The sequence below is a fragment of the Delphinus delphis genome, chromosome 18, assembly GCF_949987515.2.
Source record: "Delphinus delphis chromosome 18, mDelDel1.2, whole genome shotgun sequence".
Taxonomy (NCBI): domain Eukaryota; kingdom Metazoa; phylum Chordata; class Mammalia; order Artiodactyla; family Delphinidae; genus Delphinus; species Delphinus delphis.
The window spans coordinates 272,707-300,099 of NC_082700.1; the positions used below are offsets into that span (position 1 = coordinate 272,707).

At 38.7% G+C, this 27,393-nt stretch overlaps 1 protein-coding gene across 1 annotated transcript in view; it reads left to right on the forward strand.

Annotated features, from left to right (window-relative positions):
- The first annotated feature begins 370 nt into the window (after nt 1-370).
- The window catches only part of RNF17 (ring finger protein 17), a 110,368-nt gene continuing 83,345 nt past the window's right edge, over nt 371-27,393 (forward strand). Inside the window, exons 1-9 of the mRNA XM_059995543.1 lie at nt 371-479; nt 3,674-3,768; nt 8,394-8,485; nt 10,568-10,679; nt 11,821-11,901; nt 13,489-13,589; nt 23,861-24,032; nt 25,242-25,318; nt 25,595-25,669. Of these exons, the coding sequence (XP_059851526.1) occupies nt 371-479; nt 3,674-3,768; nt 8,394-8,485; nt 10,568-10,679; nt 11,821-11,901; nt 13,489-13,589; nt 23,861-24,032; nt 25,242-25,318; nt 25,595-25,669 (914 nt within the window). The remainder of the gene's footprint in view (nt 480-3,673; nt 3,769-8,393; nt 8,486-10,567; nt 10,680-11,820; nt 11,902-13,488; nt 13,590-23,860; nt 24,033-25,241; nt 25,319-25,594; nt 25,670-27,393) is intronic.

The window sequence follows — 27,393 nt, forward strand, 5'->3', positions numbered from 1 at the left end:
CCAAATCTCCCCACCTATGGGTAGCTAGATTGGCTTCTCCACTAAGGCCGCTACGACCACTAGGGAAGGAAGACCACTTCAACACAAAGGATCGTTCGCTACTCGCGACGCCTAATGCAATATAGTGAGTAATGCGTGGTTGGGTCATGAAACGCTTCCCGAGGGCCACGCGGCCTTGTCTCTCACGCTCCAGGGGGTAAAACAAAAAAACCGCTTCCCGCAGCCGGCTGCCCCAGGCTGACTGGAGGGAGGGCTGGAGCTTCCTCGCCGCCGATTGGCTCCCTGGAGCCGCCGCCTCCGGTGATTGGCCACTGCCGCGAGGGACGCCGGGACGGCACGCGGCGCTGGCCTCACATTCGAGGCGGCGACGATGGAGGCCGCGGTGTCCTGTTTTGGGCAGGTGGAGAGCAAGGGCCAGGCCTGGGGAGCCGCCGAGGCCCTGTGCAGCCGGTGTGGAAGAAGGTTGTCCGGAGCTCCGGGTGAGGGGCTGGGGGTCAGCCCGCGGCCCGCCGGCTGGCGGGGGAGCCGAGAGACAGGCTGGTGGGCAGTGGCCGCGGCGGCGAGAGAGAGCGGGGGAGCCCAGGCCCCGAGCCCGAGTCCGTAGGCCGCCTGCGAGGTCGGGACGCAGAGGCCTGGAGTGCGGCCCTCACCCTTCCCTCACACCCCCTTCCACCCCCTCCCCCCCCGCCCCTCACACCCCCGCCCCACCCTACCCTCCCCCTACCCCCTCACCCCCCGCCCCTCCACCCCCGTCACCCTCTCCCTCCACCCCCTCCCCTTCACCCCCTGCCCCCCTCCACTCAACCCCCTCACGCCCCCGCCCCACCCCCTACCCTCCACCCCCTTCCACTCCCCCGCCCCACCCCCTACCCTCCACCCCCTTCCACTCCCCCGCCCCACCCCCTACCCTCCACCCCCTTCCACTCCCCCAACCCCCTTCACCCGCCCCCTGTCCCCTCCACTCAACCCTCACCCCCCACCCCTGCCCCCGCCTCACCCCCTGCCCCCTCACCCCCCGCCCCCTCCACTCCAGCCCCCTCCTCCCCCCACCGCCACACCTTGCGCCGCCCCCTCCCTCACCGACCGGTTCGCAGGTTCGGGAAATGGGGGATGTGGGAATTTGGCCGACATCCTGTGGTAAAGCAGCAACGACACGTGATTTTCTTGTGTGGCTCTTGTTGTGGTAATGAAATGTTCCTGAAATTAACGGGCGGGGGCGGGGGGCGTGTTGCTCCGTTTGCTTCAGGCGTTGTTCGGAAAGTAGCGCGTCACTTTTGTGCGTCGTGTTCTTCCGTCCTGGGCCGTCGGGGGCACCGTGCGCTCTTGACCCCCCCACCGAGACTCTCCTCCGCTGAAAACAGGTTCAGGTTACTTGAACGGCACCTAACAGGCCTTAGAGTGCTGTGCTTCTGCCGGGGCGAGTTGTTGACTGTCAGCGCCTGGAGCTGCCAGAAAGCCTTACCGTCACCCTGTGTGACTGTCACATCTTTGTACTTGCAGAGCGAAAGTCAGTTTTCTCAGTCTCTCCGGGACGGACTCCGCTTGGGAGACCTGAGCGTGTAGAGAAAGTTGGTGTGTTTTCCGGAGGAAGAGGCAAGTTTCTCCTGCCTGGAATTCGATCGCTGCTGTTACGTAGAACATCTCCATTATTTGAATGATGTAGTACTGCAGAATAGAGTTTTAGAACGTACGTTTTTAAAATCACTGGTTCTTTCATACATTTGTATTGTCGTGCTGAGAAGTACTCAGTTGGAAAGATGGTGCCTCTGCAAGTAGAATTGTCAAAGTGCTTTGTAAGCTGTAGTGCAGCACACGTTATCTCGACTTGTACAGTATCAGAAGTCTTATAAAAGCCTTTTGATTTCTTTAGTAACATTATCTCTGGAATTTAAATAGAGCTTTAAAATTTAGCTTGGTTGTAAGAAAGTTTAAGATGTTTCCTTGGCTTAAAAACTAAAGCTCTTTTTTATCAGAAGAATGCAATTATTATAATATAAATCAGCAGGAACACTATAATTTTATAGTAAATGATGACTAACTTTATTTAGCTACTTTTCCCTTTTTCTTGAGAAGTCTTTTAAAATGACAACCTTTTGAAGTGACATAGCTATAATGTTTATTATGATAAAGTTCTGCTTAGAGTATCAAAATCTTGGTATTAGATTTTCAGTCAGGATTATGGTATTTCCCTTCATACATGCTAAGTTTGTGAAAATGATCTTTATATGGGCCGTGTGTGTGACAGTGGTGGCATTTGACTTCTGCCCTGGCTTCTGTCTTTGCCAATGTCTTAATCATTAAGGCGGGGGGGGGGGGGGGTCTTTTTTTTTTGGAGTATATTTGATTTACAATATTGTGTTAGTTTCAGTTGTACGGCAAAGTGAATCAGTTAAACATATACACACATCCGCTCATTTTTTTTAGATCCTTTTCCCGTATAGGCCATTACAGAGTATTGAGTAGAGTTCCCTGTGCTATACAGCAGGTTCTTATTAGTTAATCTATTTTATATATAGTAGTGTGCATATGTCAATCACAATCTTCCAATTTATCCCTCCCACCCATCCCCTGGTAACCATAAGTTTGTTTTCTACATCCATGACTCTACTTCTGTTTTGCAAATAAGTTCATATGTACCCTTTTTTTAAATTTATTTTTATTATTTATTTATTTTTATAAATCTGTTTATTTATTTATTTATTTTTGGCTGCGTTGGGTCTTCGTTGCTGCGCACGGGCTTTCTCTAGTTGCAGTGAGCAGGGGCTACTCTTCGTTGCGGTGTGCGGTCTAATCATTGCAGTGGCTTCTCGTTGCGGAGCACAGGCTCTAGGCGCGCGTGTTTCAGTAATGTGGCTCGCGAACTCTAGAGCGCAGGCTCAGTAGTTGTGGCTCATGGGCTTAGTTGCTCCGCGGCATGTGGGATCTTCCCGGACCAGGGCTCAAACCCGTGTCTCCTGCATTGGCAGGTGGATTCTTAACCAGTGTGCTACCAGAGAAGTCCCTATACCCTTTTTCTTAGATTGCACATGTAAGCAATATCATATGATATTTGTCTTTCTGTGTCTGACTTAACTTCACTCAGTATGACAATCTCTAGGTCCATCCATGTTGCTGCAAATGGCATTATTTTGTTCAAGAGAGGGGTTTTGCCAGTTTCTCATGTCGGCCCTCACTGTCCCCTTCACAGGATGGGAAATATAAATTAGCAGAGGGAAGTATGATCAGGTAGAAAGAACATTAGACTTGGAAACAGAACTAGGTTGGAGTCTGGATTATACCATTTACCCCAGATCACCAAAATGTTTATCCATCTCTAGGTTGAATAAATATTCCCAGCCTACTTAGCTGGGAATTTACAATGTCAAAATGAAGTACCTCAGAGCACTTTATATGATTATAAGAGATGGCAGATTCAAAGTATTATAGGTACCAAATAACTGTATAAAGAAAGGCGAACAATACTACATAGCTCTGCCTGTTTTTTCTTCTGATTTTTCTCCCTCCTTCTGAGTTGTATTGTTTCTCCTGAATTTTGTTTAATCATCCATTTCTAACCAAACTAGATATCTTTTCCTATACAAGAGAATTCCCTTTAATTTTCTCCCCTGATTATACTGAATATTCAATGTTGACAAACTGAGAAGTTTAATTCACAATAGAATTTCATCAATAGGTCACCACCATGAACTTCAATGTGGACATGCTTTTTGTGAACTGTGCTTGTTAATAACTGAAGAATACAGCACAATTACATGCCCTGATTGTGAGGTAAGTTTTATTGTCTTTCACACTGAATGCATTGCAGCCTAATGCTAAAGGTAAAAATGTTAAAGAAATAAATCATATTTCTAGTTAGGAACTAGAAACTTGCATTTTTGCTGCTGAGTCTTAAGTAAAGAAATCTAGCAAAAGGTAAAGCTTTTCACATCCATTTTATAATTGTTCAAAGAGATCAAGAAGAATGCAAGGTTAAGGTCATAAACTTATTAGCCTACATATTTTGACTCTGGAGATTTCTGTGGAATATTTCATTGTTTAATTTATTTTTATTTTAATGAAGTATATTCCTTTCAAATCTCTACACCCCCTGCCCTTTCTTTGGGCCGCGCAGCGAGTGGGATCTTAGTTCCCTGACCAGGGATCAAACCTGCGACCCCTGCAGTGGAAGTGCAGTCTTAACCACTGGACGGCCAGGGAAGTCCCCAAATCTCTACTCCCCTTTTCCACACCAGTACCATGCAAGCAAATTTTGAATTTTCCCCTGACCCTCAACCTTTGCATGTCATCAAATTTACATTTGTGGAGATGTGTAAAAAAACAAAAACGAAACAGAAGGCAAACAATGGCCTAATGTTAACGTCAGAAGTGCTAAAAATAGTACAGTTGCACTAAAATCTGTGCGCCGGTAATAATGAGAACAAATTAAGGATTTAAAATAAAATTTACTGACCATTCTTTGCGTTTACTACAAATATAAATGTTGCTCAGTTTATATAGTATGTTCCTGGAAAGTTGTCTTAATCTCTAAATTCATAATGTTCCACTTGAGAGATCAGAGTTTGGGGATTTGTATCCATTGTTTTCTGTGGCAAACAATTAACATAGAGGAAGAAGACCTGGAATGCAGTCCTAGTTCTGTCACCCGAAGGCTGAGTGTCCTTATTTGTGAGATGGAAATAATACCTGCTTTTTTTATCTCATAGGATTGTAAGAGTCAAATCTGAATTATGTGAAAGTTCTCTACAAGCTTTAAAATAAGTGTTATAGTCGACCTTTGATTATTTAGGTGTGGATTAACTAGTTTGCAGGTTAAACGTGATAAAAATATATATAATAATATGTATATAAACATAAATGTATAATTTGTGAAAGTTTCAATTATAGCATAAACATTTACATATAAGAAAACATCTGTTTTGGAATTACATACTTCACAAATCATGGCCTTTATTGTGGGAAATTCCTGTCCCCTTTCCCTTTTTTTTTTTGACAGTCGGTTCCTCAGATGTGGCTAGCTACATAGTTAAGGCAAAGGGGAACTTAGCTCCTGTGGTTGAAATGGAGTATCCCTGACACATTGAATTTTATGGTGGGTAAAGAGTGTGAAGGGAAAAGGAAGAGGCAGGACTGTCTCTGCTCATATCCATCCTGTTCTGATATTCAAAAAACAGCTAGTTTATTAGAATGGTAACCTCTTGCCTTTTGTGGCAAATGACTTTGTGTTTAATGGTCTCTTAAATCACTATACTTGTATTATTTTTAGTGTTTTGGGTAACATCTAACGAAGTGTTTATAGTGTATTTACAAATATTGGTTTTTGATTTTAGGGTTGTATCAAATCTATTTTGTATCATTTGACTAGTTCCGACTCTCACTTTGGGGAATATGTGATCTGTCCCATCCTTCCCTCCTTTTCCCCTGTGCTGAGTCCTTCAAGAAACCATCCTGAAATTGTTACCACTCTTTTATTAGTTTTTAAAGTTTAGATTTTTCCTGATATCTTATATTTAGAATAAGAGATAATGGAAGAATCAAGTCTAAATTAGTGAAAAGTCTGAATTTATAGACTATTTCAGGATTGAAGTTTATTATTTTTAAATAATGTACATTGCTCTAAAAAGTAAGATTTAGGTACCTATATTCACATTAGACATATTTATAATTTATCTTTAATGTTGAAGGCCTAGGTAGTGCTGATTATTTCAAGCTTAAGCCTAAAATGATTCCATTCAGGGTTAATGGGTATACTTGTGTTCTTATTTTTGAGTTTGGGTGAATATGAATTTATCTCCCAGTCTTTATCTTTTATACTTGTATGGTTTTTTTTATAGCATCCCTTCTCTGCTTTTGATTGATATTAATGGTTAATAATAACCATTCTATAATTACATACAGCAATATGGCAGGTTTTGTTCAAGGATAGGATCATACTTAGGTACCATTCCAAAAATACTGGCATTTTATTGATAATTTAGACCTGAGTCCAAAAATATATTGGGCCATGAGGAAATGATAATTTATCCAATCAATAGGTAATTAATATATATTAAAATCCCATGTGGATTGGAAATGTTAATAACATGCAAATTGAAAATGTAAAATAGAAGAGACTATAGATAATTGTGTAATATTGGATGGCGAAGCCTTGTTAAATATATCACTGAAGTCAGAAACCATAGAAGAAATGCCGTTTAAATTTGACCGCATTTTTTCATTTACAAGTAGAAAAAAACAACCAAGCGAAAACACCACCATAAATAAAACTTAAGTGACAAGCTGTGCTAGGGGAACAGGGAGAAAATTTTTATTGTATATATTAGAAGTTAAGACTCTACACAATTTTAACTGAAATCTTTTAAATCAGTTGTATTTAATATTTTCTTAAATTTCCTGGGAGAAATGTCCTGCATCAAATCTACTGGTGGTAACATTAACTTCTTACTATGAAATGACCAGCCAAAGGGGCATAAATGAGTAGGTGGATAGAAATTATTAAGGTTATAGCCCCCAGTTTTGGGGTGTGCACTTAAAAATAACATTTGATCCAATGTGATGTTTTTAAAGTAATGCTTTTCTCCTAATTATCTAATAATAGATAACTGTCTTTGGTACGTTATACTTGAAACCTTGCTAGGACATCCTCTTCCCACCAAAGACACATATGTATTTACATGGGAGACTATAACATTTAGTAGTCTGCTTTATTTCTCTCAGCATTAACCTATCCTCATGAGCGTCTCCTACGTTTTTTTTTTTTTGCGGTGTGTGGGCCTCTCACTGTTGTGGCCTCTCCCATTGCGGAGCACAGGCTCCGGACGCGCAGGCTCAGCGGCCATGGCTCACGGGCCTAGCCGCTCCACGGCATGTTGGATCTTCCCAGACCGGGGCACGAACCTGCGTCCCCTGCATTGGCAGGCGGACTCTCAACCACTGTGCCACCGGGGAAGCCCTCCTACGTTACTTTTAATGGCTGCATAATAAACCCTGGTACATAAGTGCTGTAATATAATCTCTTTATCAAAAACACTTAGGTGGTTTTCAAATTCTTTCACTATATTTTTGCATAATTCCTCAAACCCACTCCCACCAAAAAAAAATCCCATCAGCAGGTTCTGTTAATTTCTGTGTCTTAAAAAAAAAAAAATCGGTGTTTGTCACATTTTAAAAAACATGTTTGGCAATTTAATGGGCAAAAAATTGGGTATCTGCTTGTTTTAAATTGCAAATCCCTGATTGCTAGCGAAATTGAGCAATTTTTCATATGTTGATTTCTCAGCTCTTCTGGGAGGATCTTTAACAGATCCTTCCAGGTCCTTTCCATATTTTCCTTTTGAATTGTCTTTTTCCTAACTTGTAAGGATACTTCATGTGATAGAAATATTAACACTTCGTTCTGTGTATTTTAACTATTGATATTTTCTCCCAGTTTTTCACTTTTAGTTTTATTACATTTAACCATTCAGAAATGTTTCCTTTTTCAGTTGTTTTTTTCCCCCCTCCTTCATGGCTTCTAAGTTTTCTTTGATTAGGCAGACTTTTCATCTCAGAGTTATACATATTTATTTTTTTCAATACTTATATAAGTATTGAAGTATAAGTATTTTAAAAAGGTGCATATTAAATCTCTTTCTGTTTTATATGATGTAAGGTGGGTATGTAACTTTCTTCTTCAGAATGATTCGCTGGCTTTCCCACATGATTTATTGAATAATGCTTCGTCTGTTTAATGGAAATGCCATTTATAGGCTGTATGAAGTTCCCTGTATATGAGGATCTGTTTCAGGGCTTTGTTCTGTTCATTTACAGTTGACCCTTAGACAACTCAGGTTTGAACTGTGTAGGTCCATTTATACCCGGTATATTAAAATTTTTGTAATTCTTACACATTATATTTTCCATATGAACTTTAGGATTATATTAATTTTATATTAGATGTATTTTAGGGTATTAAATCTTTGTCTTCAGGAACATAACATAATTTGCCATTTATTCAGTTTTTGTTTTATGATACCCAATAAGTTTTTTTGGTTTTCTTTTCTTAGGGCTTATATTTTTCTTATTAAAGTTATCCCCAAGTATTTTAGAGTTTTGAACATACCTTAAGATAGCATTGTAAAATTTTTACAGTAAATTTTTAAAGTAATGTTCCAAGTATTTCCTTTATAAGTGTGGTATTTTAATGTTCTGTTTAATTAATAGCTGTCAAATTACTGATTTCCTCAAAAATTAAAATAGGATAAAAATATCACATAAGTACAATTTTTCTTTGATTTAAAGAGGATTTAAGGATCTTTTCATTTATCTATGAATGGCTCACTAGTTTTTTGAATTCTGGATAAAAAGAATTTATTGAATGACTTTCTGTTTTTTTGTTTTTACTCTTTTGTCCTAAGGTTGTTTCAACTATAAATACAGAACAAGAATACTGCCCAATAGATGGATGTATTAAAGAAGATCCTTTTATGGAAAAACTTCAGCCTAAAAAGTATGTTCTATGTGCACTTATTTTAGTATTTAAAGTTCAGTATGTTTCTGAAAGAGTTATTTTAGAATTATTGATTAACGGTCATTCTTAGATTAGTGTTTCTAACCCATTGTTTACAGAGAGCTCTTTAAGTTTATAATTTGAGCTGTTAATGAAATGGGAATCCAGCTCCTAAAGAAGCAGCATTAGTTTGTCCTTATTTAAAGTGAGGCAAAAGAAAGAATGCAAGATTACCATTTTTACACTCTGTTTAATTGTTTTAGTCTCTTTTGCCTACCTTTAGCTCTTCCAGACTCTTTCCTGTTCTGTGGTTCTTCATTGCCTGTCCAAATAAAATCCAAAATCCTTTAGGCTAGCAGTCATGACTTTTCACATTACTGCTGCAGTTTCTCTGTCCAGATTTAAATGGGTGCTTAGAAACCAACAGAAGAGTTATTTCTTTGGGTACTAAAAGCAGTTAGCTGAAGTCTGGCAACTGGGTATTGATAGAACCAGCGGTAGCACTCAGGCTCATTGAATGCAGGTACTGCTCCCAGCTCCTCTATTTGTATTCCATCAGTCACTTCCTCCATAAGCTCTGAGTGGAGTGATTAGAATAAATCTTTAGGAATCTTTGTGGCTCTGTGTGAGTCATAACATATAGGAACACCTACATATCTAGCAGATGACTTACTGTGTGAGGGAGACCGACTTTAAAAGGGCAGTAAAGATTGTGCACCCGCTCCAGAGGAGGGAGCCCCTGCTCAGCTCCAGCTAGTCACTGGAGCTGTGTGTTGAGACCATCCCAGTGGTCCCAGATTATCCTTTTCTTTTCCAAGACAAAATAGAAATCTGGACTTATATGTGAAACTTCCTTACTTTTTAACCATCATGCAAGTCAAGTCTGATTGTACTTTTGTCTAGGTATGTGTAATGTCAAATACAGTTGCAAAGTAAAGTTTTACTTTCAGAAGTAGATGAATCTGTTTTAGGTACCCCATTTTTTTTCCAAATTGCCATTTTTTAATTAGTTCTCCATGTCAAGTGTACTTACGTTAGAAACTCCTATTTCCTAATTCCAGTAGAGTTTGGTTCAAATAGTCATATATTTTAAAATAGAAGTATTCCTTGATACATGATGTATTTCCTTCCTGATTTGTCTTTAATATTTTGAAACAGGAATTGAATGATGGACTCCTTATGGCTAATGCATTCACATATGTTTTCAAGAACATGAATATCCACTTTTTAAAGTAATTGAATGTTTAAAAATTACCTAGTGTATTATTCTATGAGAGGAACATTTAATCATAATAAACTATTATAGGCTTATGATTAACTTATTCAGCAAACACTGAGTGCTTACTGTGTGCCAGCCAACATAGGGATATAAAGATAAAAATAGGCCGAAACTCTAGCATCTGTAGACAAAAAATGCAGCTTACTCTTCCGTTGAAATTAACTTGCCTAGTAAATTCATTACCTTTATGTACATAAGGCAGGCCTATAAGTACATTTTTTAATAGCTGGCATTTGTGTGTATAAATACTTTAATTGAGCTTAGGACAGTTCAATGATTACCAACATCTCTACCAAAAAATATCCGGGAAGGAGAGATGATTAGGAAATTAAAGCACAATTTATACTGTAAACTGTTATTTTTAGGAATTTGTTGAGAAGTTGAATTCTTGATTAAAATTGTTTTATGTGAAAGCGTATTTAGTCATGGTTTTCCTCTCTTTGCATATCATAGATAATTGAGAACCCACTGTAAGTGTTCTTATAAGTCATCATAAGAATTATTTTTTTTTTTTTGCGGTACGTGGGCCTCTCACTGTTGTGGCCTCTCCTGTTGCGGAGCACAGGCTCCAGACGCGCAGGCTCAGCAGCCATGGCCCACAGGCCTAGCCGCTCCGCGGCATGTGGGATCTTCCCAGACCGGGGCACGAACCCATGTCCCCTGCATTGGCAGGCAGACTCTCAACCACTGCACCAACAGGGAAGCCCAGAATTATTTTTGATAGAGGGTAAAAATCAGAATAGAAGATGTAAATCATTATATAAATGTTGATACTTAAAATAATGTACTTGACATTTTTCCAGGATGAAGAATTGTTCTCAGGACTTTAAAAAGACTGCTGATCTACTAACTGTTGGTTTAGAACATTCAATCTCCACACACGGGACTGTTTTGTACCCATCAACTGTAATAGAGGTATGAAAAATGTAATTCATGAAGTGAGATGAGGCCAAACATTTTTACTTTTCTCTGGTAGCTTAACTTTCCTCTCCTCTCAAGGGTCCTATAATTATAGATTGTTTTGGAAGCTTAAAGGTAACAGAGGTAAACCTACACTCCTTGCATGAATCTCTTGTTTTATTCTAAACTATGTCTCAACAATTCTCTTTTCTTCCCAAGGCAGCCCATTCTACCTTTGACCAACTCTGTTAGTGCTCTTGATATTTACCTGTATGTAGCTGTTTCCCTTTGAACCTAGTTACTGAATTCAGATTCTGTGAAACTTGTGTAAAGTACAAGTTTCTAAATTCTTTTCTTTTTTAAGATTTTTTTTGATGTGGACCATTTTTAAAGTCTTTATTGAATTTGTTACAATATTGCTTCTGCTTTATGTTTTGGTTTTCTGGCTGCGAGGCATGTGAGATCTTAGCTCCCCGACCAGGGATCAAAACCACACCCCCTGCAGTGGAAGGCGAAGTCTTAACCACTGGACTGCCAGGGAAGTCCCACAAGTTTCTAAATTCTAAGTGTGATTTTCCAGTTGTTTTAATGACAACTAAAAGGCCTAATGGCACTCGTTGATGATGATGTAATTGTTGTTGGAAGATTTGAATTGTACCAGTTACTACTTTTGATGACTTTAAATAATGTATTCTTTTAATTGAAGGTTAGAAACAGAATAAATTCCAAAATGCAGTTGAATGGAGTATTAAGTTTTTTTGTTAAGGAGATCATTAGTGGGCTGGGAGAGGAGAGAGCACTATCTTCAGTGTTTAAATCTTAATGTAGCCTAATCATAATCTTGTTTTCTTAAAAACTATTACTTTTTACATGTATTTATTTATGGCCGCGATAAAATTTTCAGGTAGTTTTAAGTTGCAAAATGTTTATAGGACATAATCCCATTTATTCAAAAAGATAGCTAAAAAAAGAAATCCGGAATGCTATCACCAAAACTCTAAAATGTTCTTTGTTGCTTGTTTTCAGATTTCTGTAATTTGTCTATGTTGCTTTTGTAACCAAAACGGTAGCTTGATGTTTCTGCAACTAATACAGTATATCTAAGCATCTGTTTTTATATTTTGTATTTGTATGTGGTCCCCCTCCCCCTTCTTAGGAGACTGAAACTGTGGAAGAAATTGATGAAGCATTGAAGGTGGCAGGGAAAAATTTTGAACAATTAAGTACTGCTATAAAAGTAAGCATTCTGAATGATCAAATTCTATCATAAATTAAGGCATGTTCTCTTTAAATGTGTGTATTTAGATGTAACATCACTGAAGGTAGAGCTTAGCACTGAGTTATTAACTATGATAACCTAATGAGAGAGAAACGTACAAAAGAATAGAAAACTCTCATGGCCTGCTAGGATTAGTCTCCTAGCATTGTTGTGCTAACAGCCTACTGAAATTGGAGCTCTATTAAGGAACTCTCATTTCTGCTTGCTGCGAGCTGAATTTTGTCTTGGAAGCATTGCAGATCACCCTTCTAACATTGCTCATTATTTGGCTGTATACTGTTACACTGAGTCTTATGTTCTTTTCTTTCTTACCTCATCACCCAAGAGAGAGACTCCCTCATTTATTGACAAACAGCAAGCTCCTTGAACCTAGCAATGGCAAATTTACAACCAGGGCATTCAAAAAGTTATAGCTGATAATGAAATTTAAGACTTCAACAGATGAATTTGGGAGGGGGGTAAAAATTCAACCCATAACAGGTTCATGTCCTTCTCACATGCAAAATACATTCAGCACATCTCACACCCCCCAAATTCTTAACCTATTTCAGCATCAACTCTAAGTCCAAAATCTCATCTAAGTATCTTCTAAATCAGGTATGGGTGAGACTTAGGGTATGACTCATGCTGGGGCAAAATTCCTCTCCAATCTGAATGTGTGAAACTAATAAATTATCTCCTTCTGAAATACGTTGGTTGGGCAAGCAAAGGATAGACGTTCCCATTCCAAAAAAGGAAGAATTAAAAGGAAAAAAAGAAAGATCTCAAGCAATGATTCTTTGTTTAAAAATATAAAGAAGGGCTTCCCTGGTGGCTCAGTGGTTGGTAGTCCGCTTGCCGATGCTAGGGACGCAGGTTCGTGCCCTGGTCCGGGAGGATCCCACATGCTGCGGAGCGGCTGGGCCTGCGCGTCCGGAGCCTGTGCTCCGGCAACGGGAGAGGCCACAACAGTGAGAGGCCCACATACCGCAAAAAAAAAAAAAAAAAAAAAAAATATATATATATATATAAAGAAGTATGTAGAATAGTCAACATTTTAATTCAAGTATTTAAAAAATATTTTATATAGGTATAAATTTTTTTTTTTTGGCCGCGGCATGCAGGATCTTAGTTCCCTGACCAGGGATTGAACACATGCCCTGGTACAGGGACCGCAGAGTCTTAACCAGTGGACTGCCAGGGAATTCCCTAATATTATATTTTAAGTTTTTATGAATTTAAGGAATCCTGCCAGAGAGAAACTCAGCTATCCAAAATGATCCATTTCCTGTACTGATTAAAAGTGATACGAATTTTAGAAAACTTGGTGGATTTTCTAGGCCTTTTTGCTAATTTATCAGTACAGAGTGCTAACAAAGATGTGATCTTGTTGACAAGAACCAGGATTTAAAGTTTAACCTTGTGACTTACTTTTATTATCTGATCTCTTGTGTTGTTATTTTGAAAAGTCCAAAAAGTACCTTTTACTTTAAAAATTATGTTGAATAGTACAGTTCCTACAAAATAAAAATACCAAATGAGGTCTTTGTATTATGTTCTTCCCAGGTGCTCGAACACATATACAATCAAACAAAAGAGGAGACAGTCAGTCTTATAGAGGTTCTGGAGAAACAGTTTGATCAGCTTTTCACTTCTCTTGATTCCAGGTAATAAGTTAAAAATATAGACTTAGTGCAACTGAAGCTTTTAACATTAACTTGTCATTTTATTTCTTTGTATAGACTGAAGAAATTAGTAAATTTTAAACAAGTTTGGAAGGTAATGGGTGGTCCCTACAGGCTGATGTTTACAGCCTCAAAATGAAGAACTATTTATTTATTCATTTAGGCTATTTGTCTTCTGGTCCCAAAGCTATTAAAATAAACAATTTCTTTCTTAAAGCAGTTAGCACAAAAAAATACTTTCTAATTCTGAATCCTGTTGTAGAATTCAGCGTACTTGGGAAAATGCAAACATACATTTTCATGTGGATAGTTCCATCACTTTTTTTTAGGTATTTGCATCAGAGCAAATAATACTCTAGTGATTTTTCTAAACAAATACCATACTGTTACATATCCAATCTTTTTAAAAAGTTGATATATATGATCTCAAATAATCTTTGATCACACTTTGCATTTCAAGAGACAGGCTCATAAAAGTTGTGATAAATATATTTAGAAATGGTACTTGCCTATTTGGCTCTTAGTTCTTTTTTTTGTCTGATTAGGATGACTAGAACATATGCTCAACACTATGAATGTATCAGTTGATATTCTTTATTCCTCAATGCTGATGGTATGTCACATTTGGTATTTAATTATAACACTTAAGTGATAGGTCATGTGCATGCATTTAAAAAATACTTCTTAAAAGTAGTAAATATACATAATGAAGTTTACCTTTTTAAGCATTTAAAAATACAGTTTAGTGGTGGGGGGAGGGGTAAATCGGGAGCTTGAGATGAACATACACACACTGTATAAGATAGATAACCGACAAGAACCTACTGTATAGCACAGGGAACTGTACTAAATATTCTATGATAACCTTTTTGAGAAAAGAATCTAAAAAAGAATGAATATATGTATATGTATAACTGAATCACTTTGCTGTATACCTGAAACTAACACAACACTGAGTATCAACTATACACCAATAAAATTAAAAAAGTACAGTTTAGTGGCATATGGTAATTTTATGTTTAACTCTTTGAAGACTGCCAAACTGCATTCTATGGTGGCCACACATGATACATTCCCACCAGCAGTGCACAAAGGTTCCAATTTCTCCACATCCTCACCAACATTTGTTTTTTTTTAAAAGATGAGCCATTTTCAGAATGTGAAGTGATGTCTCATTTTTGGATTTGACTTACATTTCCGTAATGGCTGGTGTTGTGGAGCACATCTTTTCATGTGCTTATTAATTGACCATTTGTTTCTCTGGATAGGTATGTATTCCAGTCCTTTGCCCAATTTTGATTTGGATTATTTATTTTGTTGTGGTTGGAGTAGGAGTTCTTTATACATTGTGGATGTTAGTCCTTTATCAGATACATCATTTTCAGATATTCTCTCTCTTTCTGTGTCTTACCTTTTGTTTGTGTTTTTTAAAAAAGTTTTTTGTTGGAGTATAGTTGATTTACAATATTGAGTTAGTTTCAGGTGTACAGCAGAGTGATTCATTTACACATACATGTATTCTTTTTCAGATACTTTTCCATTATAGGTTATTACAAGATACTGAATAGGGTTCCCTGTGCTGTACAGTAGATCCTTGTTGTTTATCTGCTTTATATAGGGTAATGTGTATCTGATAATCCCAACCTCCTAATTTATCCCTCCCTCCTTTTACCCTTTGGTACCATAAGATTGTTTTCTTTGTCTATGAGTCTGTTTCTGTTTTGTAAGTAAGTTCATTTATATTATTTTTTAGATTCCACATAAAAGTGATATATGATATTTGTCTTTCTCTGACTTCACTAAGTATAATATTCTCTAGGTCCATCCATGTTGCTGCAAATGGCATTATTTCATGCTTCTTTATGGCTGAGTCGTATTCCATCATATACATATATCACATCTTCTTTATCCATTCATCTGTTGGACACTTAGGTTGCTTCCGTGTCTTGACTATTGTAAATAGTGCTTCTGTGAACATTGAGGTGCATGTGTCTTTTTGAATTAGAGTTTTCGTCTTTTCCAGATATGTTCCCAGGAGTGGGATTGCTGGATCATATGGTAACTCTACTTTTAGGTTTTTTTTTTGTTTTTTTTTTTTTTTGCGGTACGCGGGCCTCTCACTGTTGTGGCCTCTCCTGTTGCGGAGCACAGGCTCCGGACGCGCAGGCTCAGCGGCCATGGCTCACGGGCCCAGCCGCTCCACGGCATGTGGGATCTTCCCAGACTGGGGCACGAACCCGCGTCCCGTGCATCGGCAGGCAACCACTCTCAACCACTGCGCCACCAGGGAAGCCCCTATTTTTAGTTTTTTAAGGAACCTCCGTACTGTTCTTTATAGTGGCTGTATCAAGTTCCATCCCCACCAACGGTGTAGGAGGGTTCCCTTTTCTCCACAGCCTCTCCAGCATTTATTATTTGTAGACTTTTTGATGATGGCCATGCTGACCCATGTGAAGTGATACCTCATTGTAGTTTTGATTTGCATTTTTCTAATAATCAGTGATGTTGAGTATCTCTTCATATGCCTGTTGACCATCTGTATGACCGTCCTCTTTGGAGAAATGTCCATTTAGGTCTTCTGTCCATTTTTTGATTGGTTTTTTTTTTTAGATATTGAGCTGTATGAGCTGCTTGTATATTTTGGACATTAAGCCTCTGTTGATCACATCGTTTGCAAATATTTTCTCCCAGTCCGTAGGTTGTCTTTTGTTGTCTTGTTTATGGCTTCTTTTGCTGTGCAAAAGCTTGTAAGTTTGATTAGGTCCTATTTGTTTATTTTTGCTTTTATTTCTTTTGCCTTGGAAGACTGACCTAAGAAAACACTGCTTCTGTGGCTTGTCTTTTCACTCTCTTGATAGCATTCTTTGATCCAAAAAAGTTTTTAATTGATGAAGTCCAGCTTATCTGTTTTTTCTTTTGTTGCCTGTGTTTTGATGTCATATGCAAGAAATCATTGCCAAATCTAACATCATGAAGCTTTTCCCCCCTGTGTTTTCTTCTAAGAGTTTTATAGTTTTAGCTCTTACATTTAGGTCTTTGAGTCATTTTAAGCTAATTTTTGTGTATAGTGTAAGGAAAGGGTCCAACTTATTCTTTCCCATGTGGATATCCAGTTTTCCCAGCACCATTTGTTGAAAAGACGGTCTTTTCTCCATTGAATGGTCTTGGCACTCTTGTCAAAACTCAGCTGAACCGTATATGTGAAGATTTATTTATGAGCTCTCTGTTCTGTTCCATTGGTCAATCTGTCTGTCCTTGTGGCAGTAGCACACTGTTTTAATGTGGCTTTGTAGCAAGTTTTGAAATCAGGATGTGTGAGCTCTCCAACTTTGTTCTTTTTCAAGGTTCTTTTGGAAGTTTAGGGTCCCTTGAGATCTCATGTGACTTATAGGATGGGCTTTTCTATTCTACATGAAACATCATTGGGATTTTGATAGGGATGGCTTTGAATTGTAGATTGTTTTGGGTATTGACATCTTAACAGTATTAAATCTTCTGGTTCATGAACATGGGAGATCTTTCCATTTATTTTGTTTTCCTTAATTTCAGCAGTGTTGTGTAGTGTACAAGTGTACAAGTCTGTTGCGTCCTCGGTTATGTTTATTCCTGAGTATATTCTTCTTTATATTCTGTTGTAAAATGAATTGTTAATTTCCTTTTCGGACTGTTCATTGTTAGTGTGTAGAAATGCATCTGATTTTTTGTTGTGTTCATTTTGCATCCTACATCTCTGCTGAATTCGTTTATTAGACCTACTAGTGTTTTTGTGGCATCTTTACCTATAAGATCATGTCATCTGCAAAAAGAGATCATTTTCCAACTTCTTGTAAATTTGGATGGCTTTTATATCTTTCTTTTTTTTTGCCTATTTACTCTGGCTAGAACTGACAATGATATATTAAATAGCAATGGCAAAATCTCACATCCTTTTCTTGCTACCGTTCTTAGAAGAAAAGCTGTCAGTCTATCATCGAATGTAATGTTAGCTGTGAGTTTTTCTTATATAGCCTTTATTATGTTGATGTAGTTTCCCTCAATTCCTAATTTGAGTGTTTTTATCCTGAAAGGTGTTGAGAACGTCACATCCTTTTTCTCTATCATTTGAAAGGACCCTGTGGGGGGATTTTACTTGTTTCTGTTAATGTGGTGTATAACATTAATTGATATTCATATGTTGAAGCTTCCTTCATTCCAGGGAATAAATCCCACTTGACATGATGTGGTATTCTTTCACTATACTGCTGATTCAATTTAGTAGTATTTTATTGAGGATTTTGCATTAATACTTGTAAGAGACATTAATCTATAGTTTTCTTATAGTGTTTTCATATGGCTTTGGTATGAGGGCAATGCTGGTCTCATAGAATAAGTTAGGAAATGTCTTCTCTGGCTCTTCAGTTTTTTGGAAGAGTTTGAGGAGGATTGGTGTTAATTCTTCATAAAATTTTTGGTGAAGCCATCTAGTCCAGGGCTTTTCTTTTTGGGGAAGCTTTTGATTACTGATTCAATCTTCTTACTTTTTTTTGGTCTGCTCAGATTTTCTGTTTCTTCATGATTCAGTGTTGGTAAGTGGTGTGTTTCTAGGAATTCGTCCATTTCGTCTAGCTTATCCAATTTCTTGGCATACAGTTATTCACAGCACTGTTTTCAAATATTTTTTGTCTGTCAAATTGATCATCCTATGCCTACTTTATTTTTGATTTTAGTAAGTTGGCTCTTCTCTTGTTTTCCTAGATAGTGTAGCTGAAAGTGGTCAATTTTGATCTTCTCAAAGAACCACCTTTTGGTTTCTTTGATTTTTCTCTATTTTATCCTATTTATATACTTATTTCCACTCTAATCTTACTACTCCTTCCTTCTGCATATTTGGGTTTAGTTTGTTCTTTTCCGGTTCCTAAGGTGTAAAGTTAGGTTGTTGGTTTGCCATGCCTTTTTTAATGTGTTTACAGTTGTATATTTCTCTTTTAGCTCTGCTTTCACTGCATCCCATAAATTTTGATACTTTGTTTTTCCATTTTCGTTTGTCTCAAGATATTCTCCTTCTGTTTTTTTTTTCTTTGATCCATTTGTGTTTAGTAGTATGTTATTTAATTTCCACATATTTGTGAATTTTCCAGTTTCCTTCTATTATTGATTTCTAGTTTTATTCCATTGTGATCAGAAAAGATACTTTGTATACTTTCAGTCTTTTAAAATGTATTAAGAGTTCTTTTTGCCCTAATATGTGGTCTAACATGGAGAGTGCTCCATGTATGCTTGAGGAAGATGTGTATTGTCTGTCATTGGGTGAAGTGGGTTTTTTTTGGTTTTTTTTGTTTTTTGCAGTACGCGGGCCTCTCACTGTTGTGGCCTCTCCTGTTGCGCAGCACAAGCTCCGGACGCACAGGCTCAGCGGCCATGGCTCACGGGCCCAGCCGCTCCGCGGCATGTGGGATTTTCCTGGACCAGGGCATGAACCCAAGTCCCCTGCATCGGCAGGTGGACTCTCAACCACTGCGCCACCAGGGAAGCAGTGGAGTGTTTGTATGTTAGGTCCGGTTGGTCTACAATGTTGTTTAAGTAGTCTGTTTCCTTACTGATATTCTGTATGGTTTTTCTGTCCACAGTTGGAAGTGTAGGATATTGAAGTCTCCACCTATACTTACAGAGCTCTCTCTTTCTCCTTTATTACATCAACGTTTGCATCATATATTTTGGGCCTCTGATGTTTGGTACATATGTATTTATAATTGTTTTATTGGTGAATTGACCCTTTTATCAGTCTATAATGTCCTTGTTTGTCTTGTAACGGTTTTTGACTTAGTGTCTATTTTGCCTGAAATTAGCATAGCCACCCTAGCTCTCTTTCGGTTACTATTTGCATAGAATATCTCTTTCCATCCATTCACTTTCAACCTATCTTTGTCTTTAGATCTAAAATGAGTCTCTTATAGACCTAACTATATGCTGTCATTAAAAAAAAACCAGGCTTCTCTGGTGGTGCAGTGGTTAAGAATCCACCTGCCAATGCAGGAGACACTGGTTCGAGCCCTGGTCCGGGAGGATCCCACATGGCGTGGAGCAGCTAAGCCCATATACCACAACTACTGAGCCTGTGCTCTAGAGCCCACGAGCCACAACTGCTGAGCCTGCGTGCTGCAGATACTGAAGCCCGGGCCCCTGGAGCCCGTGCTCTGCAACAAGAGAAGCCACGGTTATGAGAAGCCCGTGCACCACAACGAAGAGTAGCCCCCACTCACCACAACTAGAGAGAGTCCACGTACAGCAACGAAGAACCAACGCAGACGAAAATAAATTTAAAAAAACAACTCACTTTTCTTCCACTCTCTGCCTTTTAAAAAAATTTTTATTTTTATTTTTGGCTGCGTTAGGGCTTCGTTGCTGCACATGGGCTTTCTCTAGTTGCGGTGAGCGGGGCTTATTCTTCTTTGTGGTGTGCAGGCTTCTATATATGTCTAATAGCTTTTTTTGACATTCATTTCCTCTATTACTACCTTCTTTTCTGTTTATTTGATTTTTTTTTTGGTGGTGACACATTTTGATTCCCTTCTCATTTCTTTTTTGCATATTCTATAGTTAGTTTTTTGTGTGGTTATCATGGGCATTACAAATAACATCCTCACATCTATTTTGAATTGAAGCCAGCACAACTGAATTGCATACAAAACCTCTACTTTACATTTCCACCCCTTCTTTATGTTTTGTTGTCACAGTTGCATCTTTATACGTTGTGTATCCATTGACATAGCTTTATAATCATTTTATGTATTCTGTAAATGCTGTGGAAAATATAGAGGAGTCATAAACCAAAATTACAATAATAATACATTTTGTATTTGCCCATGTATTTACCTTTTCCAGAGATGTTGATCTCTTTCATTTTAACCTGAAGGAGTCCCTTTTGCAAAAAAACCCCAAACGATCTGATTTAAAAATGAACAGAGGGACTGAATAGACATTTTTCCAACGAAGACATACACCTGGCCAATGGGTACCTGAAAAGGTGCTCAACGTCACTAATCATCAGGAAAATGCAAATGAAAACCACAATGAGATATCATCTCATACCTGTTAGTATGGCTATTCTTGAAAATACAGGAGATAACAAATGGTAGCAAAGATGTGGAGAAATGCAAACCCTTGTGTATTGTTGAGTATGTAAATTGCTGCAGCCACTATGGAAAACATATGGAGGTTCTTCAAAAAATTAAGAATCCACTAATTCTAATTCTGGGTATTTATTCGAAGAAAATAAACACACTAATTCGAAAAGATATATGCACCCCTGTGATCAATGCAGCATTATTTACAATAGCCAAGATAAGGGAACAACCTAAGAGTCCATCAATGGATGAATGTTTAAAGAAGATGTGGGGTGTGTGGGTGTGTGTACACACACACACACACACACACACACACACACACACACATAGATGTCTTTGTATGCAATGGAATATCACACAGCCATTAAAAAGAAGGGAATCCTGTCAGGCCCTAGATGTGGAGAACAGATTGGTGGCTGCTAGAGGTGGAGACAGGGGTGGACGAGGTGGGTGAAAGGAGGCAGGAGGTGCCGCCTCCCAGTTACAAAATAACTGTGTCGTGAGGGTGCGGCGCAGAGCGTGCGGCCGCAGTTACTAGCATGGTGTCACGTATTTGAGAGCCACTAAGAGAGCAGGTCTTGAACGTCCTTGTCACGAGAGAACTCTGTAACTGTGGTGGTGGATGGCAGCTGGACATTTTGCAGTATATGCAATTATCAGTTCAAAATGCTGTACGCTGAAATTAGCACAATGTCATATGTCAACATACCTCAGTTTTTTAAAATTTTTTAACTTAAAATTGTTTTGAAAAAGAGAATTGGGCATTTGCAAAAGCAGCCACCTCTCCCAGTCTTTGCAGACTGTTTGCCTGTGCAGCTGAGTTTTTGGATCAGCCTGGGTGAAGGCTTAAGGTACTTTGAGGTCTTCTCTGAACATGTATCTTGCATGAGCGTGGCTTATTTGACTCCTTTGTATTCTTAGCTCTTTGCAATGTCTTAATTTCCTAAAGCATCTCACCCCAGCTTCTCCTTTGAGCCTCAGGCGGGCTGTTGTGTGTCTGTATCTGTGGTCTCTGCTGCCAGAGCACCTGTAGCTGTTAGTCTCTCTGCAGCCTTCCCAGCCCACTTTCTCTTGCTGCCTGAGTTCCACATTAGGTAAAACAGCTCTTCAGGCAGCCTCCAGACAAATGAGGACGTTGCGAATAAGGTTTGCTGCGGCCCCTTCGGAGGGAAAGTGTTGGGAACTGCGCTGCTGTCTCCAGACCAGGACTGCACCACGCTGAGCAGGGGTCTGGGCGGGGTCAAGAAATGAAATTTCCTACTGATTTGACTGTGGGTTTCTCTCAGTTGCACATTTGCTTCATTGCTGTATACCTTTGTCCACTTCCCAGAGTCCTATAAGATTGTTTTAACCAGTCTTTGGCTCTCATTTGAAATCTCCATTGGGGAACGAGGGCTTAGAGTCTCCTAGTCTGCCATTTTGCTGACATCACTCCCTGGGCATGATTTTTTTAGGAATCATCTGGAACTTATCAAAATGACCACTTACCCCTAAAAAAATGATTTTCATAAAGTATATATATAATTACTAAAAGTGTTTTGGAATACTTCTTCACCTTCAGAGCCATGTCACATTCTTATTACTCTTCAGTGTGGCAAACTCCTTTTTTGAGGCCAGATTTGATTTTAAGGAAATCGTTTTATTTGATGAATAAGCAAGTTAGACACTATAATTTTTGGTCAAAATATCTTAATTTCCATAATAATTAATTCCACTGTAGACAGAAAAATTTTTGAGAAGTGAGGCACAAATAATGTAGAAATAACTCTGTGCGCTTCGTAAGTGATTACTTTGAAGATTATAGTTAATCGCTACCTAAGTTTTGGTTTGGTGAAGTCTATTTTAAAGTCTCATTATTTTTTATATAAATTTATTTATTTTTAATTTTTGGCTGTGTTGGGTCTTCATTGTTCCGCGCGGGCGTTCTCCAGTTGTGGCGAGCGGGGGCTACTCTTCATTGTGGTGTGCGGGCTTCTCATTGCGGTGGCTTCTCTTGTTGTGGAGCATGGGCTCTAGGTGCAGATGCTCAGTAGTTGTGGCACATGGGCTTAGTTGCTCTGTGGCATGTGGGATCTTCCCAGAACAGGGATCGAAGCCATGTCCCCTGCGTTGGCAGGCGGATTCTCTTTTTTTTTTTTTTTTTTTTTGCGGTACGTGGGCTTCTCACTGTTGTGGCCTCTCCCGTTGCGCAGCACAGGCTCTGGACACGCAGGCACAGCAGCCATGGCTCACGGTCCTAGCCGCTCCGTGGCATGCAGGATCTTCCCAGACCAGGGCATGAACCCATGTCTCGTGCATCGGCAGGCGGACTCTGAACCACTGTGCCATCAGGGAAGCCCAGTAGGCGGATTCTTAACCACTGTGCCACCAGGGAAGTCCTGAAGTCTCATTTTAAATTCATGTAATATGTATCTGCTTATGAAATTCTAAAATGTCTAGGTAGGTCCTTGTGAGAAATGAGTACAGATATGTCTTTGTAATGGCACAAGTGACTGCAAGATAGCCAGGATTTCTCTCTTACTTTTAAAAGTGATAGAATCGTCTAGTGTCTGTCATACCTCTGCAGTTCTGTGACAGCTGTATCTGTGACATGATAACTGTATCCTTGTACAAAATTTACCTTTTTTCTAGTTATATGTATGTAGCTTTCAACTATAATAGATTTCTGGGCTTCCCTGGTGACACAGTCGTTAAAAATCCTCCTGCCAATGCAGGGGACACGGGTTCGAGCCCTGGTCCGGGAAGATCCCACATGCCGCAGAGCAACTAAGCCCGTGTGCCACAACTACTGAGCCTGCGCTCTAGAGCCCGCGAGCCACAGCTACTGAGCCCATGTGCCTAGAGCCTGTGCTCCGCAACAAGAGAAGCCACCACAATGAGAAGCCTGTGCACTGCAACGAAGAGTAGCCCCCGCTCACCACAACTAGAGAAAGCCCGCGCACAGCAACGAAGACCCAACGCAGCCAAAAATTAATTAATTAATTAATTTAAAACTGTAATAGATTTCAGTTCAGTTGAATGCCTCATTAACCATGTTATTTAAGTTCATAAAGTAGTGAATTTACCTTTTCAATACTGTTGAGTTACTTTAAATTTACTTTCATAAAAATGTTTATGAAATACTGAAAAATAACTTTATCTTAAATGAAGGAAAAAGAACCTGTGTGAAGAGGTAGTAAGAAATACGGATGATTACTTATCAAATATAATAACGGCTAAAAGATATATTGAAGTGAAAAAAAATGATTTGGATGCAGCTATGAAGATAGCAAGAGAATTAAAATCCACACCTTCTCTAAGAATATACTGTGACCTGAATCAGGTAGTTTTAACAATTCATAATGTGAATTATTTCTGTGGTGGCTTATATTACCTACTTTGGAATATAATATTTAAGACTTAAGAAGAATTTATTTTTCAGATTATCCTAATTTGCATTGGCATCAATTTAGAATTCTTAGGTATTTGAATTCTAAGATAAACATTAATAAACTTGTTTGGCCTTTTATTATTATTTACCACTTAGGGAAATGGTGCAGTAAAGTCTTTATAACACACAGTCTGAGAACATGTAGGATGACATTGAGTCGAAAGTTGTTTCTAGGACAGTTGAGTAAAAAATGAGGACAAGTAAGAGTAGCAAAGTAAATAGGACTATTTTCTTTTTATAAACAGTTAGGTATGACTGTCAACTCTTGACTTAGAAACTTATCAAGATGCCATTTAGGTTTTTCTCCCAGCCCCCCGAGCTGTGCACCTCAGGAGACAAGGTGATTCAACTCTGCCCTGTCATCTAATCATGTGCCTAGAATTAGGCAGCAGTAGAAACATGTTTCTTATGAGATCGTTTGGCAGGATGGGGTTAACCATTGATCCTCTTTGCTGATTTCTGTCTTGCTCCCTTGGGGTGTAGATCCTACTCTGTTGTCTTTGAATCTTCAGGGCATCATTACCCATAGATGATCAGATATTTGGATTGAACTGAAATATAAAATAGAAGCCATTGGTTTACCTGCCTCCAGAGTCTTGAACTTTGAAGGAGAAGAGTTTGCCACCATCTTACTTGACCAGGCCTCCCTCCAGCTGTAGTTCTAAGAATAGTAATAGTTCCTGTGTATTACATGTGAGGCATTAGGAGGTGAAAAAAGTAAAATTTGGTCTTTACCCTAGTTAGCTGCATTAGGAAGATGGGGGAAAAAAAAAAAAGAGAAACGTTTGAGGACAGCAGTGCAGGTGCAGAATGAATCTGATCAGAATTTTCCCTGATCACGTAGCTGTATCCCATGTATTAACTGGTGTCTTTTGTTATCTGTTAATACATATCTTCAAAAGATTTTAAATTTCTTTTGGGGAAAAATTCATAAACTCTTATTTGCATCCCTCCCTTTGCTTGCCTAAAATCAAACCCTGAGCACATTAATTAGTGAAAATACCTAAAGGGTATAGTTTTTTTCCTAAAATCTTACTCTGTTTCAACGGTATTTATAACAAAGCAAAATGCACATGAGTGATACTTCTCTTTTGATTTTAGATTATCTGGACTTTGAAATTAACATTTGAGAGCGAATTGTCACAAGTCAGCTCTCTAAAACTAAGGAACTCTCCCAAGTAAGTAAGTTATAATTCAGGAGAGCGTGGTAATTAAATATAAAAATGTATTAGGCTAGATTTATTAAAATAACAAGCAGTTATAAATTGAAAATTTGGGTCAAAAAATGTTTCCCAAATTAGCAACCAAATTAAAATAAGTGTAATTTGTGATAAATTAGAAAGTTATTTAAATGTTCTGTCTTTCAGAGTTTTTAATGTTAGCAACTAATTTTTATTAGGGAAAGTAATAAACTTGTATTAGAATATTTTTTAATGCTAAGTATTTAATTTTAGGTTGAATATGAATTGCAGTGAGATCATCTGTATGTTCAACAATATGGGAAAGATTGAATTTGAGGATTCAACAAAGTAAGTATGAGAATGGCAATATGCTATTAGTGTCTGACATGGTGTAAGGGACAGAAATATTATTTGAGACAGAAAAATTGATGTTCAGTGTAATATTTATGATTCAAAACCTGAAAAATAATATAAAGGGCAAAATGGTTACTATCAGTTAAATTCCACATAAAATATTTAAGAATTAAAAGACGTAGAAGGGGTCAGTATTCAATGATATATATCAGAGTCATCTTTTTTTAAAATAAATTTATTCATTTATTTATTTATTTTTGGCTGCGTTGGGTCTTCGTTGCTGTGTGCGCTCTTTCTCTAGTTGCGGCGAGCGGGGGCTACTCTTTGTTGCGGTGTGCGGGCTTCTCACTGCAGTCACTTCTCTTGTCACGGAGCACAGGCTCTAGGCGCACGGGTTCAGTAGTTGCAGCATGTGGGCTCAGTAGTTGTGGCTCACGGTCTCTAGAGTGCAGGCTCAGTAGTTGTGGTGCAGAGGCTTAGTTGCTCTGCGGCATGTGGGATCTCCCCGGACCAGGGGTCAAAGTTAGTACCTTTTTGTCCCTGTGCTTAACAAACATATTGCTGTTATCTTACACCTCATTCTGAGTTAATCTGTCGAATCCGCATTGGCAGGCGGATTCTTAACCACTGCGCCACCAAGGAAGTCCTCCGAGTCATCTTTGAGATTCATTCATTCAGCTAGCATTGAACACTGATGTTGTGCTAGGCACTAACACCCTAGATGCTGAGATTTATGCAGAGAAGTTAAACTAAGTAGACAGTGATACACATAAATAATAAAGTACATAATTGCTATGATAGTAGTTTGTGCAGAATTCAATGGAGATGCAAAGGAAGGAATGATCAGTTCTTGGAGATGTAACGGGTCTTGCAAAGAGGAGATTTTATTTTCCCTCATCCATGAAAAATGAGTAGCAGTTGGAAAGGAAGACAAAAGGGAGGCAGGCATCTTTGCAGAAAGAACTGTATGGGTAGTGAGATCACATACTACATTCAGGGACCTGCATGTATAATTCCATACGGCAGAGGATACATAGAGGCTGAATCCTAAAGACTTTGTTGTGTAGTGGTATTTGGACTTCATTTCTTAGACCTGTGCTATCCAATATGGTGGCTGCTAACCACGTTTGTTCATTTAAATTTAAGCGTAAATTAATTAAAACTAAATAAAATGAAAAATTCAGTTCTTTGGTTGCAGTAGCCACATTTCAGGTGCTCAGTAGCCATATTTGGTTAGTGGCTGTCAGATAGTGCAGCACAGTTTCATTATTGCAGAAGGTTCTGTTGGACAGCACAGCTGTAAATAATAGAAAGCCACTAAAAGATTTTTAGCATGAAAGTAAAAATAATTAGGTTACACTTGTAGAAGATAACTCTAGTGACCATAGAGGGTTCTTGGGAAGAATATGAGGCCGGAGGCTGAAGGATGGGTTAGGCTGTTATATAAATAGTCTCAGCAAATGATGAGAAACCAAACGTAGGTAGTAGCACTAGAGAGGAACAGGTAATGACAAATGCTGAATAGGGAAAAGTGGTGTAACTTAGTAACTGTTCGGGTGTGGGGAATGAGGAAAAGGGAAGCATCCTCAGTGATTTATAGGTCTATATTTGGTGATGAATTGTGGTATTATTCACCAAGTTTGGAAATACAGGAAGAAAAGAAGTTGGGAGGGGGAAGATAGTGGGATATGTTGACTTACTGTTGTTTACTAGGTATC